Source organism: Lagenorhynchus albirostris, chromosome 1 (assembly GCF_949774975.1).
Source record: "Lagenorhynchus albirostris chromosome 1, mLagAlb1.1, whole genome shotgun sequence".
Classification (NCBI taxonomy): domain Eukaryota; kingdom Metazoa; phylum Chordata; class Mammalia; order Artiodactyla; family Delphinidae; genus Lagenorhynchus; species Lagenorhynchus albirostris.
In genome coordinates, this window is record NC_083095.1 from 87,586,172 (window position 1) to 87,607,013 (window position 20,842).

Consider the following 20,842-nt stretch of genomic DNA (forward strand, 5'->3'; position numbering starts at 1 on the left):
AATTTTTCTCTTTAGCTTTCATTTTTATCAGTTTGACTAAGGTGTGCCTTGGTCTCGTTTTTCTTTGTACTTATTCTGCTTGGAATTCCCTGAGGTTATTTAATCTGGGGGGTGATATTTTTCACCAAATTTGGTGAATTTTCAGCCTTTATTCAAATTCGAATATTATTTAGAAATTTTTCTGCCCTATTCTTTTCCTAAGACTCAAAGTACATGCATTGCAGACTGCTTGATATTGTCCCACATGTCACTGAAGTTTTTGTTCATTTTTTTACAATAATTTTTCTCTTTCAACTTTTTAATGTCTTTGATTTGTCTTCAAGTTCATTGACCCCTTTTTCTGCAGTGTTTAGACTGCTGTTCAGAACCCATCTAGTGTAGTTTTTCATTTCAGATGTATTTTCAGCTCTAGAATTTCCATTTGGTTCTTGTTTTAGTTTCCACTTCTCTGTTGGATATCCCTATCTTTCCCTTTAAATCTTTGTGTGTGTGTGTGTTTGTGTGTGTAAAACAGTTGTTTACCAGTCCTTGTTTGCTAGTTTATACAAATGGATCATTTTTGAGTCTGTTTCTGTTGATTGCTTATTTTCTTGATTACGGGCGGTATTGCCTATTTCTTTATATGCTTAGTAACTTTATCGTGTACTGTATGAATGGATTTTGTTGTCTTCTTTTAAAGGGTGCTGAGTTTTTTTCTTGCAGACAGTTAAATCTGTTAGGCTTGGTTTTATGCTTTGTTTGGGCAGGTCAGTGTTGATTTTGTTCTTACTCTGAGGACATGGCCCTTAACTCTAAGGTGTGATCCCTTCTTTTAAAGTAGACTTTTAGCATTTCATTTGAATGCCCAAGATGCTCAGTGAAGATTCTGTACTGTGGGCCAGAGATCCAGTCGTCTCCAAGTGCTACATGACCTCTGTTTTTTTTGTTCAGCTCTCAGCCCTGCAGCAGGTACTGTGTGTTAGGCCCCATAGAGTCTCACCGTATGTATACACAGCCCAGGTCTTGGCCAGAGACCCAAGGGGACTATCCATGCAGATTTCTGTCCCCCATTTCACACAGCTTCTTTTTCTATAGTATTCTGTCCTACAGGTTCCAGCCACCTCAGCAGCCCAATCTGCTTCCTCTGCTCACTGAGACTGTTCATCTCATGTATATTGCTTCTTTCAAGAATTGGTCTTGTACTCTGGTTGTCCAATGCTTTATCTATTTTGTCCATATTAAAAATTGTTTAGGATGTGAGAGAGGGTAAGTCCAGTACTGGTTATTACATCATGGCTAACATTGGAAGTCCATGTTATTCTTTTTGAATTATATAAATGGATTTTTAAGTATGAAGGAATTTTGAGTTCACAGACCAGGTCTTAGAAGCCATATGAGAACATCATTTTAATAGTCTCTATAGACATGTACCTGTATTTCTTAGAGGGCTGAGATGGCTCCACTGGTCAATATTTGAGCAGTTACAAGCATGTTACATCTGTTTATGTACGCAGAACAAAATAACATAAGAATGTTACATCATTGTTTTGTATTGAGCATTCATGCTTCTGAATGATTACTATTTTAATGGGTAATTACTGATCAGAGTTTCATGAACTTCCAAAAACATTAGTATAAGTAAACATTCATCAGGATTCCTAAGTGTGAGCAAACTGTGTAATCAGGAGGCTCAATAAATTGGTTAGGGCTGGTAGTTTTACATTTAAATGTTTTTGTTTCCTCAACCTGAATCTTGGATTCTTTTTTCATTTTAGTGATAAATGCTTAACTTTGACAACTCTAAATACTTAGTATATGTTGAACACCTACTATTTTCTAGGCATCTATCATAATCTATTAGCAAATATTCTCATTTATTCTCCACATTGATCATGCAGGGCAGATGGCATTATCCCTGTTTTTCAGATGAATACTGAGGCTTTAAGAAATTAGGCACTAAAGTCTTACAGTTAATAAATTACAGAGCCATGATTTGAGCCCTGGTCTAACTCTAAAGTCCATGCTTTTTATTCTATCTTTTATTCTCTTAGCTGTGCAACAGAACCACGTTTGGAGCTTTTAATAAATACAGATACCTAGGTACCATCCTGATATTCAGTATGTCCGGGGTGGTATCTGTAAAACTGAAGTGTTGCCAGATTTGAGCACCACTGGTTACTAGCGCCATATTCCTTCTCCATCGTCACAGGCACTGGGTTGTGAAGCTCTGTAAGGCAGAAAACTAGGAATGTGAACATTTTAAAGATTGTAGCTGTCACTGAAATAAGAAAATGAGAGTGAAAGGCAAATATACTTCTTTTTTGGTTCTCAAGGTAAAGGCTGCAGCTGAGGGCTAATAGAGAAGTTGAGGAGGATTAGCCCTAAACTTCCTATTACCTTTTGTAAGCATATCAGCCAGGTTCTCCAGAAATGACTACTTTGAATTTTTAAGTCAAGTGAGAGGTATGTCTCATCTCTACTGTCATGAGTTTCAGTTCCTCATCTGTGAAAGGGGATATCTATCTCAGATAGATTTGAGAGTGACATGAGATTATTGCCTGGTTCATACTAAGTATTCAGAAAGTGGGAGCTACTATTATTATAATTAGTACTATTACTGCTTCCTTTGGAATTACCAATTTAGTACCAGCCCTCAGCCCCCAAACTACCTATCCTAACATTTTTTTATTGTTCGTTGTCTCTAATATGGCCCCTCCTCTCCTCTCTGACTTCATTTCTATGCTTTCCCTTCACTGCTTGCTTTGCATTTCCTCAGATGTGCTGTGCATGTTCCTGTCTCAAGGCCTTTGTACTTACTGATCTCTGCCTGAATAGTCTTCCTCCACGTTTCATTCATACCTCTGCTCAAATATGTCTTCTTCAGAAATACCTCCCCTGACCAACCAACTAAAATAGAATGTCCCACTACTCTCTCTCACACGTCCCTGTTTTACTTTATGCATAACATTTTCACTCTGACATTTATATTATATTCTGTACATACTTTTTTTTAAAGTAGCATTTAATTAATTAATTTATTGAAGTGTGGTTGATTTACAATTTTATATTAGTTTCAAGTGTAAAGTAGCATTTTAATACAATAGAAATAAATCAAGGGCTGATTGGATCTGGTGAATATAGTTAAAAATATATTGTCTTTAACATGAAAAGATGCTCAACATCACCAATCATTAGAGAAATGCAAATCAAAACCACTATGTGTTATCACCCCACACCAGTCAGAATGGCCATCATCAAAAAGTCTACAAACAACAAATGCTGGAGAAGGTATGGAGGAAAGGGAACCCTCCTATGCTGTTGGTGGGAATATAAATTGGTACAGCCACTATGGAGAACAGTATGGAGGTTTACCCAAAAACCAAAACTAGAGCTACCATACAATCCAGCAATCCCACTCCTGGGCACACACCCAGAGAAAAACATGGTTCGAAAGGATACATGCACCGCAGTGTTCACTGCAGCACCGTTCACAATAGCCAAGACATGGAAGCAACCCAAATATCCACTGACAGATGAATGGACAAAGAAGATGTGGTACATACCAGTGGAATATTATTCAGCCATGAAGAAAGAAATAATACCATTTGCAGTAACATGGATGGACCCAGAGACTATCATACTAAGTGAAGCAACTCAGGCACGGAGAGACAAATATCATATATCGCTTATATGTGAAATCTGCTAGTGTTGGAGGGTCTCCTGCAGAGGTGGGGGGTCGCCGTGGCTCACCGTGAGGACAAGGAAACCGGCAGCAGAAGTTTGGGGAAGCAACCCCCAGCGTGAGCCCTCCCAGAGTCCACCACCAGCCCTACCAAAGAGCCCAGGCAGGCTCCAGTGTTGGGTCACCCCATGTACATACTTTTTAATTTACTTGTTATATAACTTGGTCAGTTTTGTCCACCGTTGAATCTCCAGCTTTTTAGAACAGTGCTTAGCATATAGTACGCACTTAATAAGTATTGCTGAAGGTTGCCCACTCTCACCACTCTTATTCAACGTAGTTTTGGAAGTTTTAGCCACAGCAATCAGAGAAGAAAAGGAAATAAAAGGAATCCAAATCAGAAAAGAAGAAGTAAAGCTGTCACTGTTTGCAGATGACATGATACTATACATAGAGAATCCTAAAGCTGCTACCAGAAAACTACTAGAGCTAATCAATGAATTTGGTAAAGTAGCAGGATACAAAATTAATGCACAGAAATGTCTGGCATTCCTATACACTAATGATGAAAAATCTGAAAGTGAAATCAAGAAAACACTCCCATTTACCACTGCAACAAAAAGAATAAAATATCTAGGAATAAACCTACCTAAGGAGACAAAAAACCTGTATGCAGAAAATTATAAGACACTGATGAAAGAAATTAAAGATGATACAAATAGATGGAGAGATATACCATGTTCTTGGATTGGAAGAATCAACATTGTGAAAATGACTCTACTACCCAAAGCAATGTACAGATTCAATGCAATCCCTATCAAACTACCACTGGCATTTTTCACAGAACTAGAACAAAAAATTTCACAATTTGTATGGAAACACAAAAGACCCCGAATAGCCAAAGCAATCTTGAGAACGAAAAACGGAGCTGGAGGATTCAGGCTCCCTGACTTCAGACTATACTACAAAGCTACAGTAATCAAGACAGTATGGTACTGGCACAAAAACAGAAAGATAGATCAATGGAAACAGGATAGAAAGCCGAGAGATAAACCCACGCACATATGATCACCTTATCTTTGATAAAGGAGGCAGAAATGTACAGTGGAGAAAGGACAGCCTCTTCAATAAGTGGTGCTGGGAAAACTGGACAGGTACATGTAAAAGTATGAGATTAGATGACTCCCTAACACCATACATAAAAATAAGCTCAAAATGGATTAAAGACCTAAATGTAAGGCCAGAAACTATCAAACTCTTAGAGGAAAACATAGGCAGAACACACTATGACATAAATTACAGCAAGATCCTTTTTGACCCACCTCCTAGATACATGGAAATAAAAACAAAAATAAACAAATGGGACCTAATGAAACTTCAAAGCTTTTGCACAGCAAAGGAAACCATAAACAAGACCAAAAGACAACCCTCAGAATGGGAGAAAATATTTGCAAATGAAGCAACTGACAAAGGATTAATCTCCAAAATTTATAAGCAGCTCATGCAGCTCAATAACAAAAAAACAAACAATCCAATCCAAAAATGGGCAGAAGACCTAAATAGACATTTCTCCAAAGAAGATATATAGACTGCCAACAACTCATGAAAGAGTGCTCAACATCATTAATCATTAGAGAAATGCAAATCAAAACTACAATGAGATATCATCTCACACCAGTCAGAATGGCCATCATCAAAAAATCTAGAAACAATAAATGCTGGAGAGGGTGTGGAGAAAAGGGAAGCCTCTTGCACTGTTGGTGGGAATGTAAATTGATACAGCCACTATGGAGAACAGTATGGAGGTTCCTTAAAAAACTACAAATAGAACTACCATATGACCCAGCAATCCCACTAACTGGGCATATACCCTGAGAAAACCATAATTCAAAAAGAGTCATGTACCAAAATGTTCATTGCAGCTCTATTTACAATAGCCCAGAGATGGAAACAACCTAAGTGCCCATCATCGGATGAATGGATAAAGAAGATGTGGCACATATATACAATGGAATATTACTCAGCCATAAAAAGAAACGAAATTGAGCTATTTGTAATGAGTGGATAGACCTAGAGTCTGTCATACAGAGTGAAGTAAGTCCTAAAGGGAAAGACAAATACCGTATGCTAACACATATATATGGAATTTAAGGGAAAAAAAGGTCATGAAGAACCTAGGGGTAAGACAGGAATAAAGACACAGACCTACTAGAGAATGGACTTGAGGATATGGGGAGGGGGAAGGGTAAGCTGTGAGAAAGCGAGAGAGAGGCATGGACATATATACACTACCAAATGTAAGGTAGATAGCTAGTGGGAAGCAGCCGCATAGCACAGGGAGATCAGCTTGGTGCTTTGTGACCGCCTGGAGGGGTGGGATAGGGAGGGTGGGAGGGAGGGAGACGCAAGAGGGAAGAGATATGAGAACATATGTATATGTATAACTGATTCAATTTGTTATAAAGCAGAAACTAACACACCATTGTAAAGCAATTATACTCTAATAAAGATGGAAAAAAAAAGTATTGCTGAAAGATTGAATTTCCATATTTGATAGCTCTCCTTTATAAAAAAGACAAAACCCAGTATCATAGTGGTAGGATAAAAGCTATGTGCTCTAGCGTATCCGGTATTTTATCTTTTTTTTTTTTAACACCTTTATTGGGGTATAATTGCTTTACAATAGTGTGTTAGTTTCTGCTTTATAACAAAGTGAATCAGTTATACATATACATATGTTCCCATATGTCTTCCCTCTTGCGTCTCCCTCCCTCCCACCCTCCCTATCCCACCCCTCCAGGCTGTCACAAAGCACTGAGCCAATATCCCTGTGCCATGCGGCTGCTTCCCACTAGCTATCTACCTTACTACGTTTGTTAGTGTGTATATGTCCTTGACTCTCTCTCGCCCTGTCACAGCTCACCCTTCCCCCTCCCCATATCCTTAAGTCCATTCTCTAGTAGGTCTGTGTCTTTATTCCCATCTTACCCCTAGGTTCTTCATGACATTTTTTTTTCTTAAATTCCATATATATGTGTTAGCATACGGTATTTGTCTTTTTCTTTCTGACTTACTTCACTCTGTATGACAGACTCTAGGTCTATCCACCTCATTACAAATAGCTCAATTTCGTTTCTTTTTATGGCTGAGTAATATTCCATTGTATATATGTGCCACATCTTCTTTATCCATTCATCCGATGATGGGCACTTAGGTTGTTTCCATCTCCGGGCTATTGTAAATAGAGCTGCAATGAACCGGTATTTTATCTTTATGTTAAATAGGTTTTACCATTTTATGTTTGGTAATTTTACTTAATAATGGCTTTATCAATGATATATATTTTAACAGCCTAGTTATTCATGATATTATCTGATAGCAGCATGCTATTCTCTGTTGACTTGTATGTTTTCCCCTGGCTCTCAGTGATCGTCAATGGAGAGGACCTAAGTAAAGTATATCACAGATTATAACTTTAATATCATACATAATTGTTTGCATTCTTTTCAGTGTCTTAATTCTTTCCCAGACTTCAGTTGTCTTTGAGCTCACATTTATCGTTTCTCTTAATTTGTTTAATAAGTACACATAGTCATTGACCTAGTGTTCAGTACTTCCCTGAGAACTCACTCTATCATGTAGTTACAAAAATTCTCACCATAAAAGTATTTATGATGATAAATTGAAGACCATATAAATGTTATAGGTAAGCTTATTAGTTCATTAAATATGTTTTATCCATAAATGTGATATGTAGTCATTAAAAAAGATAGTGTTGAGCTGTTTTTATTAACATATACATATATCTATGATTTTTTTTTTTTTTTGGCCACGCCATGTGGCTTGTGGGATCTTAGTTCCCCAACCAGGGATTGAACCTGGGCCCCGGCAATGAAAGTGCAGAGTCCTAACCACTGGGCTGCCAGGGAATTCCCAATATACCTATGATTTTTTTAATGAAAAAAAGCAGGTTACAAGGAAGCACGTACAATATAATCTCATTTTTGTGGAGGAAAAATTAGATACTTGTATGTGTATAGAAAAAAGTCTGAAGAATCCTATCCAAAATCGGAGAGCAAGATTAGCAGTCTTATTTTGTGTCCAAGTCCACTAGTAATTTTCCGGATCTTCATTTGTTTTGGTACCACTAACTGTAACTGTTAATTCTGGCTCCTGGGAAAGCCTCTGTCTTGTCCTGGATATAAATAAATCACCTCTCCCCTTAGTTCAACAAAGGAAAAAGGCTGGAGTTTTTTTTAAAGGAACTTTTCTAGGAAAATAAACAAAAAAGTCACAGTGAAAGCATAGAAACCAAAGTGTTTACAGAACACACATTACTTTTTCCTAAGTAGTAAAAGTCTATCCACCAACTAGCTTAGCTGATGCAGTTTATGGCACTCTAAAGTCCTTGGGGCAATTCTTTACCCAGATCTTTCTAGCCAAACCTAGTAAGTTGGAAGTTTTGATTCAGTACTACCATTTAGGAATGCTGTAGAAGAAAATGGGATGACATAGAAAAATGTATATAAAATATTAAATAAAAAATCAGATTATAAGATAGTATATATGATGGTATCCTAATTTTGTTTATGGTATATGGTGTAATGTACAGAAAAAAACAAAACAGATAATCTTGAAATGGTAGCAGTGGTTATCTTTAAGTGGTAGAATTACAGCTCATTTTAAATTTCTTTCTGGTTTTCTATTTTTCTAAATTTTTACAGAAATGTAGTAATTCACGTCAAACTTATAAGGCTCCATATTACCACAGTCACGTCCTCAGGTTCCTCCTTGGTGGATTCAACCAGCCTCAGATTGTATACTATATTTGTACTCCATGATTGTTTGAATCCTCAGATGCAGAACCATGGATAAGGAAGACTGACTAAGGGACTTGAGCATGGGGGTGGGGTCGGGTGTCCTGGAACCAGTCCCCCATGGATGTCAAGGCTTGACTGTATAGTTTCTGCTACAGACACGCCGTGTTTTATTGTGCTTAGCTTTACAGTACTTCACAGATCATGTTTTTTTACAAATTGAAGGTTTGTGGCAATCCTGTGTCAAGCAAATCTATCAGTGCCATTTTCCCAACAACATTTGCTCTTTTCATTGTCTCTGTGTCACATTTCGGTAATTCTTGCAATATTTCAAGCCTTCCACCAACAAAAAGATTACGACTTGCTAAAGGTTCAGGTAATGTTTAGTATTTTTTAACAATGAAGTATTTTTAAATTAAGGTGTGTACACATTGATTTTTAGACATAATTCTACTGTACACTTAATAGACTACTGTATAGTGTAAACATAACTTTTATATGCACTGGGAAACCAAAAAAATGCATGCAACTCGCTTTATCGTGATATTCACTTTATTGCAGTGGTCTAGAACTGAACCTGCAATATCAAAGGTATGCCTGTATATCAGTTCTAAACTCCTCTGGATGTTTTATAAAGGCTCTTTCCTTCTTTTTTTTTTTTTTTTTGGCTGCACCACATGGCATGTGGGATCTTAGTTGCCCAACCAGGGATCGAACCCATATATAAAGGCTCTTTTTAATCCAGCTTTTTCTACCCATCTAAATCTTCATAGTTTTGCCTCTGAATAGTCACCTTGTTCTTGGGCAGGAGGCATTATTAAATAAAGCTAAGAACATGTATGATCACTTCCTGTTTAGTATTGAAAGTACCCTCTCTTGTCTTTTGGTTTATATAGTACTGGAGCCAGCTAGGGTCCAACAGTGATCCACAAGTTTGTACATTGTGACTGACTTCTCTTTCCAGTATATCTACCAGATGCTTAGTTGTCCTCAGAGTCTGTTAGCAAATCAAAATGGTGTTAAACCTGGGAAAGTACTGCTCTTTAAAGATGTTAGCTGATTGTTGTTATTTAGCTGTCTTACGTGCAGTGGTGGGTGTTGGGCATTGCAGCTGGCAATACGAACAAGGAAATGGGGGAACACAGTAAGATATAGAAAACCTCAACTTTCTGTAAATTTGAATGGGTTGCTTTCTTAGAGTGAATTTTAAACTTCTTGGGTCCTTAAGTTTAGAAATCTATATAATAATAAATGAAATACAGTCACCGAAATAAACTTTGAGGATTATAAAAATAACCCAAGTATACTAGTTAGGACTGACGAGGCTGTTATGTATTAACAAATAATCCCCAAATTGCAATTGCTTAAAGCAATAAAGTTTCATTTATTGTTCACATTACAGACTGATGCAGGTTTTATGATTCTCTTTGCAGCTCTCTCTAAGCAGTGTCCTCTTCCATTATTTGATGCCACTATCTTCATATGTAGCCTCCTAATTTGTGACAGAAGGGAAGAGAGATTGTAGGTGATTTGCACAGAAGATTTTATTGGCATAGTTGGAAGTGGCTCATTCTGTTTCACTTACATTCTGTTTCACTTACATTCTTATGGTTAGAACCCAGTTTCGTGGCACATAAAAGTAAGGAAGGCTTATCTTCCTCTGTGCCTAGGAAAAATATAATGAAATGGGGTCACAAAGCATCGTGTCTGCCACACCAAAGTTTTAGAAGAATAAAATGTGCCGCTAACCATATCTTATAGATGGGCTCTCTATTTTTTTTTCTCTTTATCTGTTTGCCTTCTCTCTAGTTTCCTTCTTGCTCTCTGCCTTTCTGTCACATTAAGCTGCCCAAGGTTGTAGTGGAGTGAGTGAAAAATGATCTTTTTCCCTATTGCCTTTATTTCTTAAGGGAGAAGAAAGTCCCAACTCTAAGTAAGTACATCTTGGCTAGTAAAGCTTTTTGTACAAAACTTAAAAATTCCCTTTTCAGGAACATTCTTGCACTGCTGGTGGGAATGTAAATTGATACAGCCACTATGGAAAACAGTATGGAGGTTCCTTAAAAAACTACAAATAGAACTACCATACAACCCAGCAATCCCACTACTGGGCATATACCCTGAGAAAACCATAATTCAAAAAGAGTCATGTACCAGAATGTTCATTGCAGCTCTATTTACAATAGCCAGGACATGGAAGCAACCTAAGTGTCCATCATCGGATGAATGGATAAAGAAGATGTGGCACATATATACAATGGAATATTACTCAGCCATAAAAAGAAATGAAATTGAGTTATTTGTAGTGAGGTGGATGGACCTAGAGACTGTCATACGAGTGAAGTAAGTCAGAAAGAGAAAAACAAATACCATGTGCTAACACATATATATGGAATCTAAGGGAAAAAAAAAAAGGTCTTGAAGAACCTAGGGGTAAGATGGGAATAAAGACACAGACCTACTAGAGAATGGACTTGAGGATATGCGGAGGGAGAAGGGTAAGCTGTGACAAAGTGAGAGAGTGGCATGGACATTTATACACTACCAAATGTAAAATAGATAGCTAGTGGGAAGCAGCCACATGGCACAGGGAGATCAGCTCCGTGCTTTGTGACCACCTAGAGGGGTGGGATAGGGAGGGTGGGTGGGAGGGAGACACAAGAGGGAAGACATATGGGAACATATGTATATGTATAACTGATTCACTTTGTTATAAAGCAGAAACTAACACACCATTGTAAAGCAATTATACTCCAATAAAGATGTTAAAAAAAATTCCCTTTTCAAAACTAAAATCTGAACTTGTTGAATCAGTCATATTTAGTTTTTATTTAAAATCTGAGCAGCTTAGAGTAGCATATTCTCATAGCTTTGCCTAATCTATAAATGTCAATTTTTATTTATGCTATCCATATAAAAAGGTCTCACTGTATCTGAAGAGATTCATTTTATTTATTCATTCATCAAATTTTAATTGAGCTCCTGTTATATGCCAGGCACTATTCTAGGTATTGGGGATATAGTGATGAACAAGACAGAATTCCTATCTTGTATTCTGGTCAGATTTATTGATCATCAAAATCTGTGATGGATGGTGCAATATATCAATTAGTAACCATAAATTAATTAGTTAATATACCAATTATAAGGATTACAAAATTAGAGTAAGCATCATAGGATTAGTGCAATGTAAACAGATTCATGGTGGTTGGTATTTAGAAACCATTATATCATGGGGAATAATATGGATCTGTTTTTAATTTTAGCTTTAAAGAAACCGCCTGTTTCCTTTTCTCAATATGAAAGTCATCAAGTAATCTCCCATCTTCCAACTGGACAACCTCTCTCCCCAAATATGGTTCCAGGTATGAAGTCTTATTCTTAAAATTCCATTTGAAAATCAATTTTCTGGTCATGTATTGTTACATAGTGAATAAAAGATGTCATTTAGCAGCACAGTGAATTATCATTCATTATTCTACTTAACTTTGTATATTATCAAACGACTGATAAAAGCTCAGGGAGATTCATTGCAGCTCTATTTACAATAGCCCGGAGATGGAAACAACCTAAGTGTCCATCATCGGATGAATGGATAAAGAAGATGTGGCACATATATACAATGGAATATTACTCAGCCATAAAAAGAAACGAAATTGAGCTATTTGTAATGAGGTGGATAGACCTAGAGTCTGTCATACAGAGTGAAGTAAGTCCTAAAGAGAAAGGCAAATACCGTATGCTAACAGATATATATATGGAATTTAAGGGAAAAAAATGTCATGAAGAACCTAGGGGTAAGACGGGAAAAAAGACACAGACCTACTAGAGAACGGACTTGACGATATGGGGAGGGGGAAGGGTAAGCTGTGACAAAGCGAGAGAGAGGCATGGACATTTATACACTACCATTTATACACTAGGTAGATAGCTAGTGGGAAGCAGCTGCATAGCACAGGGAGATAAGCTTGGTGCTTTGTGACCTCCTGGAGGGGTGGGATAGGGAGGGTGGGAGGGAGGGAGACGCAAGAGGGAAGAGATATGGGAACATATGTGTATATATAACTGATTCATTAAAGAAAAGAAAAAAGCTCAGGGAGAGATCATTACAAAATGAACTTTGTCTACTGGACTATTAAGAGTGGAAGAATTATTTGTTCTGCCACTCTGGACTACGTTCCCTTTCATCACTACCAGTATATATGTATTTACCTTCTCCAAAATGTGTTCAAGTTTATCTCACAGAGGCCTTCTATAAAATGAGATCCGCCTGTATTAAACTCCCTACTCTGTACTTATCTGTGTGTTTTCTACTGAATACCTACTCAATTTTACAGAAATATTCCCCTAAAATGAGAATTGATATAATTAAAATTAATTGTAATAAAGATCTAAATCGAGGCTTTGATGAGTTAAAAAGGGAGGTGGGGGAAAGAAAAGTTATATCCAGGAGATACTAATAAGAAAGAATCAAGAGTTAACAGTTATGTCGCTGTGTAGATGAAAATGACTTCAAGATTAGAAATTCTAAAAGCCTTATTGGATTTTGGAGATTTCTGACAGCAATATAGAATTTGGAGGGAAGAAAAGTTACAGGTATCACTGCCATTTTAATCTTTGGGTTTCTACTATTGATATATATTCCATTGATGAATAGGTTTATAATCAATACTAAAGATACCCACCTGGGAATGATTAGTAAACTTCACACAACTAAAATCACATTGGTTATAAGATTTGATTAAAGAAATGAAATAAAGCTTTAAAAAAAAGCTACCTGACTACCCAGTATCAGATAACAGTGTCTTACCTTTTCTCAGGTACATCTTATGAAATTCTTCTGCAAAATATGACCTTAATTTGATGTTTTTATGCCATAGATTCTCATGTAAACCACAATGGAAACCCCAGAACTTCAAAACAGAAGCCTTCCAATCCTCTTCAACATTTAATTCCAGGCCCTAACTTGGAGAGTGAACCCAGAATTCAAGCAGATATTCTAAAGCAGGCTACTAAGGATCGAGCCGGTGATCTCCATAAATTGAAGCAAAGTAAGAATCAGTTGATGAATATTATGCTGAAAAGATTTCTTTAAATATAATATATTTATTTACAAGTCTGAATTAAGGTCTTCATTATTATAATCTCTAACTAATGGATGTATAGTGAAGTTATATACATACAAAGAGAAAGTATGGTGGTTATAAAATTTAAAAGAAAAGTAGGTTTTAAATGGATAGAGATATTTTAAAGAACACTTTCAAAAACTTCTCTTGTTCTCCAGTGTTAAAAAATAAATTTCAGGTGAGTTGATTTAAAAAAATGCTATTAGTTCTTATGAATGTAAAATTTTTTTGAGAAGTGAGAGAAGATATATTTTGTTAGGCTAATATATGAAAACTTTGATTAGAAAGGAGGGAAGATAAAGAGTTTTGAAAAATGAGTTCTGGAAGAAATAAAGACTGCCATGGTAGAAAGTTCAATGCTGTTTCCTTTTCCATTCCCTCCAATTGCAGTTTGCTTCATTTAGGTGCTAGAAGTGAAAGAAATTGAACAAACTCATAATACTGTGTAATAATGTTTGACTGCTTAATTGTTTCAGAGGTATTGATTATGATAAATGGACAATACCTGTTAATCTGCATAATTTTCTAATTGGTAGATTTTCAAGATGTATAAGAAAAAATTCCAGTAGTAGACAGAATTGGGGACAGGACAGTGGCTCTTAGACCAGCTCTCTTAAACTGTACTTTTCACTGCTTCTGCTTTTTAAGGCTTCTTCCCTTCAACTTCTGAATAGACAGAATGTCTGAAAGCTCCAGTTTGCTTTTGTTTACTTTTAATGATGGCTTCTTTGGCAACAACTCTTCAGAGCAGTGTTTAGGCATTTACTTGTACACAGGTTGTTTGTACTGTGATAACTGCACAGTGTTACATTTTTAAATTGGTCTTATGACAGTTATTCGTATTTCTGCATCTATATGAATATATAGTTTGTGTACATTTAATTGACTTACCTTCCTTGACATTTTAAAGCGTATCCATGTATCTTGACTAAAGTATTATATAAAATATATTTTTATTTACAAGAATATGGTTAACATTTTAAATACAGTGAAAAAATATTTCCTCCAAATCTTGTTGGGGAATTGGCTTCAAACCTCAAAAGAGGTTTATAGTAAGGTCAGAATCTTACTAAGATAAAATATCTTAATTTGATCACTTAAGATTTTCTTCTACTTATAGTTTATTCTATAAAAATTGTTATTGTTGTCTTACCTCTCTTTTTTTTAACCAGTCTTTGGGTAAAGAATGTGATTGGAAAATGATCACCAGGAAATTACTACATTCCACAATTTTTTTTTTTTTTTTTTTTTGTCTGTGCCATGTGGCATGTGGGTTCCTAGTTCCCCAACCAGGGATCAAACCCGTGCTCCCTGCAGTGGAAGCATGGAGTCCTAACCACTGGACCACCAGGGAATTCCCTACAATTTATTTTTAAAAGAGCCTATTGAGTTTTAAAATCTTACTCTGAATTCTTTTCAATGTATATATAGAGTTGAAATCAATGTGAGCACTATTTTGTGATTTACTTTGGCATTATTTCTTACCTGTGTTTTAACCTATCAAATAGTTATGTAGTTGTGATTTAAAAATATACATATATACATATACACACACGTAGACATATGCATATATTCCATTGTGTTTAGGCAATAATAATAGTTCATTTAGCTCTACTCTTTGATTATTTAAATTATTTTGTATTTTCTTATGTTAGATGTCGTGATTATGAATATCTTTTTTTCAAATTATTTCCTGCTTCTCCTACTTTGGGTATTCCTTTAAAAGTGTAGTCCCCTAACTGAATTTATTAGGTCAAAGTACTTGACTAACTTTATAGCTCCTGTTACATAATGTCAGATTGTTCTCTAGAACAGTTTTACAATGTCACTAGAGATGTTTACATTTATTTCTTTCCCTAAGGCCTGGCCACATTTGCTTTTTAACTCTTTTGTAAGGCATTTAGAATATAATGATTCCTTAAGGGTGTCTTAATAGGCATTTACTTTCTGGTGGCCTGTCCATTTTTATGTGAGGAATTATACTATAATTATATCTTGGTATATAATCTGTGCATCAGTTTTGACCACTGAGCCTGATAACTTTGGAGATTGATCCTATACCTTTCTGTCAAATCTTTATCAATAATTCAGATGCTAACCTTTGATAAATTAACTTTACTGCAGTTTCCTCTTCTGCCTTTTGTGATATGAGACTTTATTATATCATGCAAATGATTTTTTTAGAATTTAAAAATAAGTTTAAAATTGTGGTAAAATACATATAGAATTCACCAAAGTGCACAATTCAGCGGTATTTAGTACATTTATAATGTGCAGTCATTACAACTGTCTAGTTCCAGAAAGTATTCATCACTACAAAAGAAAACCCTGTATCCATTAAGCAGTCACTCCCCATTTTCTCCTACCCACAGTCCTTGGCAATGACTAACCTATTTTCTGACTCTATGGATTCACCTGGAATCCTGGATATTTCATATAAATGGAATCATACAATATGTAGCCTTTTGTGTCTGGCTTCTTTTTCTTAGCGTACTGTTTTCAAAGTTCAGCCATGTTGTCACAGGTATCAGGACTTTATTTCTCTTATGGCTGGATAATATTCAATTGTATGAATACATTTTGTTTATCCATTCATCTGTAGATGGGTATTTGGATTGTTTCCACTTTTTGGCTATTGTGAATAGTGCTGCGATGAACATTCATTTACAAGCTTTTGTTGAACACTTGTTTTCAATTCTTTGTGTACCTAGATGTAGAATTGCTGGATTATATGGTAATTCTATGTTTAGCTTTATAGGAAACTGCCAAACTATTTTCCACAGCAGCTGCACCATTTTACAGTTCCATCAGCAATGCACGAGAGCTCCAGTTTCTCGACATCCCTGTCAACACTATCAGTACTTTCCACTATTGCTGTTGTTTTTACTGTTGCCATCCTAGTGCCTGTGAAGTGGTATCTCATTGTGATTTTCATTTGCATTTCCCTAATGACTAATGACATTGAGCATCTTTTCAAGTACTTGTTGACCATTTGTATATCTTCTTTAGAGAAATGTATATTCAAGTCCTTTGCCCATTTTAAAATTGGGTTGTTTGTCTTTGCTGTTGAGTTTTAAGCATAATTTATATATTCTGAATACTAAACCCTCATCAGATGTATGATATGCAAATATTTTTACCCATTCTATCATTTGTTTTTTCACTCTCTGATAGTGTTCTATGATGCACAAAGTTTTAAATTTTGATGAAGTCCAGTTTGTCTATTTTTCTTTTGTTGTTCATGCTTTTGGTGTCATACCTAAGAAACCTTTGCCAAATCAAAAAGGTCATGTTTTCTTCTAAGAACCTCATAGTTTTCGCTCTTTTTTTAACTTGAGGTATAATTGATTTACAATATTATATTAGTTTCAGGTGTACAACATGATGATTCAGTGTTTGTATACATTGCAAAATGGTCACAACAATAATAGTTTTAGCTCTTATATGTAAGTTTTTTATCTATTTTAAGGTAATATTTATATACGGTATGAGGTAAGGATCCAACTATGTTCTTCTGTGCATCGGTATTCAGTTGTCCTAGCACTATTTGTTGAAGACACCTTCTTTCTCCATTGAACAGTCTTGGTATCCTTGTTGAAAATCAGTTGACCACACATGTATGGGTTTATTCTGGATTCTTAATTCTGTTCCACTGAGACCAGATGCCAGGAGCACACTGTTTTGATTACTGTCACTTTGTAGTAAGTTTTGAAATTGGGAACTGTGAGTCTTCCAACTTTGCCCTTCTTTATAAGATTATTTTGACTGTTTGGCATCTCTTACAATTCCATGTGAATTTTAGGATCTGCTTGTCTATTTCTACTAAAGAGACAGTTGGGATTTTAATAGGAATTACATTAAATCTGTAGATTACTTTGGGGAGTATTATCATTTGAACAATATTAGGTCTTCCAATCCATGAAGATGGGATGTCTTTCCATTTATTTAGGGTATCTTTAATTTTCTTCAGCAGTTTTTGTAGTTTTCAGTGTACCAGTCTTATGCCTCCTTGGTTAAATTTATTCCTAAACATTTAATTCTTTTTTATGTTATTGTAAATCAAATTGTTCTCTTGATTTCCTTTTCAGATTGTTCATTGCTAGTGCATAGAAATATGACTGATTTATTTGTTTACTTGGCTTTTGGTTTTAAAATTTTTAATGCAAATTTCTAAGAATTGCTAATATTTGGGTTCATCTTAGAATGGTATTTTATTTTCACTCTTTTAGAAATAATAGTGTTTTTAAATATACTGTAAAAATATACCTATGTTATATACATTAGCATATACATAAACATATGTGTATATATATATAAAAAAATCAATATTTTGAATATGATTCAAACATTTTATGAGTATTTTACATCAACTACATTTTTTTTTTCTTTTTACCTTTCGACGTCCCTTCACCCATTTCTCCCATGTCCCCACCCCCAATCTCTGCCAACCACCAATCTGTTCTCTGTATCTATGAGCTTGATTTTTTTTTTTTTTTCTTTTTGGCTGCATTGGGTCTTTATTGCTGTGGGCTTTCTCTAATTGTGGCAAGCGGGGGCTACTCTTCGTTGCAGCGTGTGGGCTTCTCATTGCAGTGGCTTCTCTTGTTGCAGACCACGGGCCCTAGACACAGGAGCTTCAGTAGTTGCAGCACATGGGTTCAGTAGTTGCGGCACGTGGGCCCTAGAGCACACAGGATTCAGTATTTGCGGTGCGTGGACTCAGTAGTTGCAGCATGCGGGCTCGCGGGCTGGTCTCTAGGACATGCAGGCTTCAGTAGTTATGGCTTGTGGGCTCTAGAGCGCAAGCTCAGTAGTTGTGGCTCATGGGCTTAGTTGCTCCATGGCATATGGGATCTTCCCAGACCAGGGATCAAACCTGTGTCCCCTGCATTGACAGGCGGATTCTTAACCACTGTGCCACCAGGGAAGTCCCTATGAGCTTGATTTTTATTTGTTTGTTTTACTTTTTCTTAGATTCTACATATAAAAGAGATCATATGGTACTTACTTATTTCACTTAGCGTAATACCATCAAGGTTCAACCATGTTGTTGCAAATAGCAAGATTTCATTCTTTTTTGTTGCTAAATAATATTTCGTTGCATATATATACCACACTTTCTTTGTCCATTCATCCACCAGTGAACACTTAGGTTGTTTCCATATCTTGGCTATTGTAAATAATGCTGCAATGAACATGGGGGTGCCTGTTTCAAGTTAGTGTTTTCATTTTCTTCAGATAAATACCCAAAATGGAATTTCTGGATCATATGGTAATTCTATTTTTAATTTTTTGAGGAACCTTCATACTGTTTTCTGTAGTGGTTACACCAATTTACATTCCTACCAAGAGCATAAGGGTTCCCTTTCCTCCACATTTCTCCAGTAATGACTGATTTTTGTTTGTTAATCTTGTATCCTACAACTTAGCTGAATTTAACACAATAGGTTTTTATTTGTGTATATTCCAACATATCCATCTTGACTCTTACGACAACTTTCATTTCTTTTATTGCAAATCATCTGTCCTTTTTCTGGCCGTAAATATACTACTCAATTTTCATTTATTTATTTTTTTACCACGAATGGATTATTTGACCTCTTTGGAATATACAATGATCCAAATTTAGTTTTCTCTATCTTGATAACCATTTGTCCGAGGATTATTATTTATTTTCCCTTTGTGATATTTACTTCTGGTTTATCTTGTACACACATAAACTCACATTAAATTATTTCACTATTTTTATCTCTCTCTAGAATTTCCATTTTTTTCCATTTCTTGTCTTTATCCCTAGCATATGGTACAATTCTGATACCAGTTCCCATGTGTGTGGGTTTTTCCCACACCACTAAGCAATTCTCTAACACCAGCTGGGTATCTACAGATTAACTCAATTCTGACACTATCTACCTGGAGATAGCCTCAGATCTCACAGGTTAAGGGCTCAGTCCTCCCCCACTTCAGATGCCAATTACAAGTCCAGATTGTTGCCTATATTTCTAACTGACTGGATGAGGATCTAAGGTACCAACAGCCACCTTCTTGGGTGCAATTAATTTGCTGGAGCAGCTTGCAGAACTCGGAGAAACATTTTACTTACTAGATTACCAGCTTATAAAAACTATAACTCAGGAGGAGCTATACAGAAGAGTTGCATAGGACAGCACAGAGCTTCCATGCCTGTTCCAAGCATGCCAATCTCCCCAAATCTCCATGGGTTTTTATGGAGGCTTCATTACATAGGCAATACACATTCATTACATTGCTTTATAATAATCTGAACCTACCTTAAAATTTTTTTAAAGCTAAATTTTTCTCTGTTCTTCCAGAAGAATTTCACTGTCAGTTTATCAAGTTCTATGACTAGCCTCAAATGTAGTTTTAATTACAATTTTATCCTTTTTTTTAATCCTTACTGTTTTCTTCTTTGGTTTTATCCTTCTCAAAATCTTACTTGCCTAAAAGTTTCTATATAGTAGAAGAATTATTTTAAATAAACATTTGGGACTTCCTGGCAGTCCAGCAGTTAAGACTCCGTGCTTCCACTGCAGGGGGTGCAGGTTCCATCCCTGGTCAGGGAACTAAGATTCTGCATGCTGCGCAGAGTGACCAAAAAGGAAAAATAAAATAGAATAGAATAGAAAACAAATATTTAAGGTATATGCAAGGAACTGTTACCAGAAGGGGAACTCCTTCCAGGGCCCTAGAGTGGTCTCTTGTCTAACACTTGGAAATGAATTGTCCATGGAGACGCATTTACTGACAAAGCAAAAGACTTTATTGGAAAGGAGTGCTCGAGCAGAGAGCAGCAAGGTAAGGGAACCCAGGATAACTGCTCTGCCACTTGGCTTGCAGTCTCAGGTTTTATGGTAATAGGGTTAGCTTTCTGGGTTGTCTCTGGCCAGTCATCTTGCCTGTGCCCATATTTGGTCCCATTCAAGGCCCTTCCTGATGGTGTGTGCATCTCTCAGTCAAGATGGTTTCCAGCAGGAGGGTTTCTGGAAGGTTGGCAGGACATATTATGGACTGGTGTCTCCTCCCTTCTTTGGGAACCAAATTCTCCTGGTTGGTTTGTGGTGGCAGCACTGTGTTCATTAGCAGGACCTCCTGTTGTGAGACTATTCATGCAGGTGGTTATTACCATGTCTGGCCAAGGTGGGTGGTTTTGGTCAATGGTTTCCTAATAGAACCATTAGAGATAATCTAATGCCCTATTACTCACTACTCTGGACTAA

The 20,842-nt window shown here is 36.2% G+C and overlaps 1 protein-coding gene across 2 annotated transcripts in view; it reads left to right on the forward strand.

The window, feature by feature from the left end:
- Positions 1 to 20,842, forward strand: part of GOLM2 (golgi membrane protein 2) — a 113,946-nt gene that overhangs the window by 66,659 nt on the left and 26,445 nt on the right. For both annotated transcript variants that reach the window (XM_060168951.1, XM_060168954.1), the window contains exons 7-8: positions 11,745 to 11,843; positions 13,359 to 13,529. In XM_060168951.1, the coding sequence (XP_060024934.1) occupies positions 11,745 to 11,843; positions 13,359 to 13,529 (270 nt within the window). The remainder of the gene's footprint in view (positions 1 to 11,744; positions 11,844 to 13,358; positions 13,530 to 20,842) is intronic.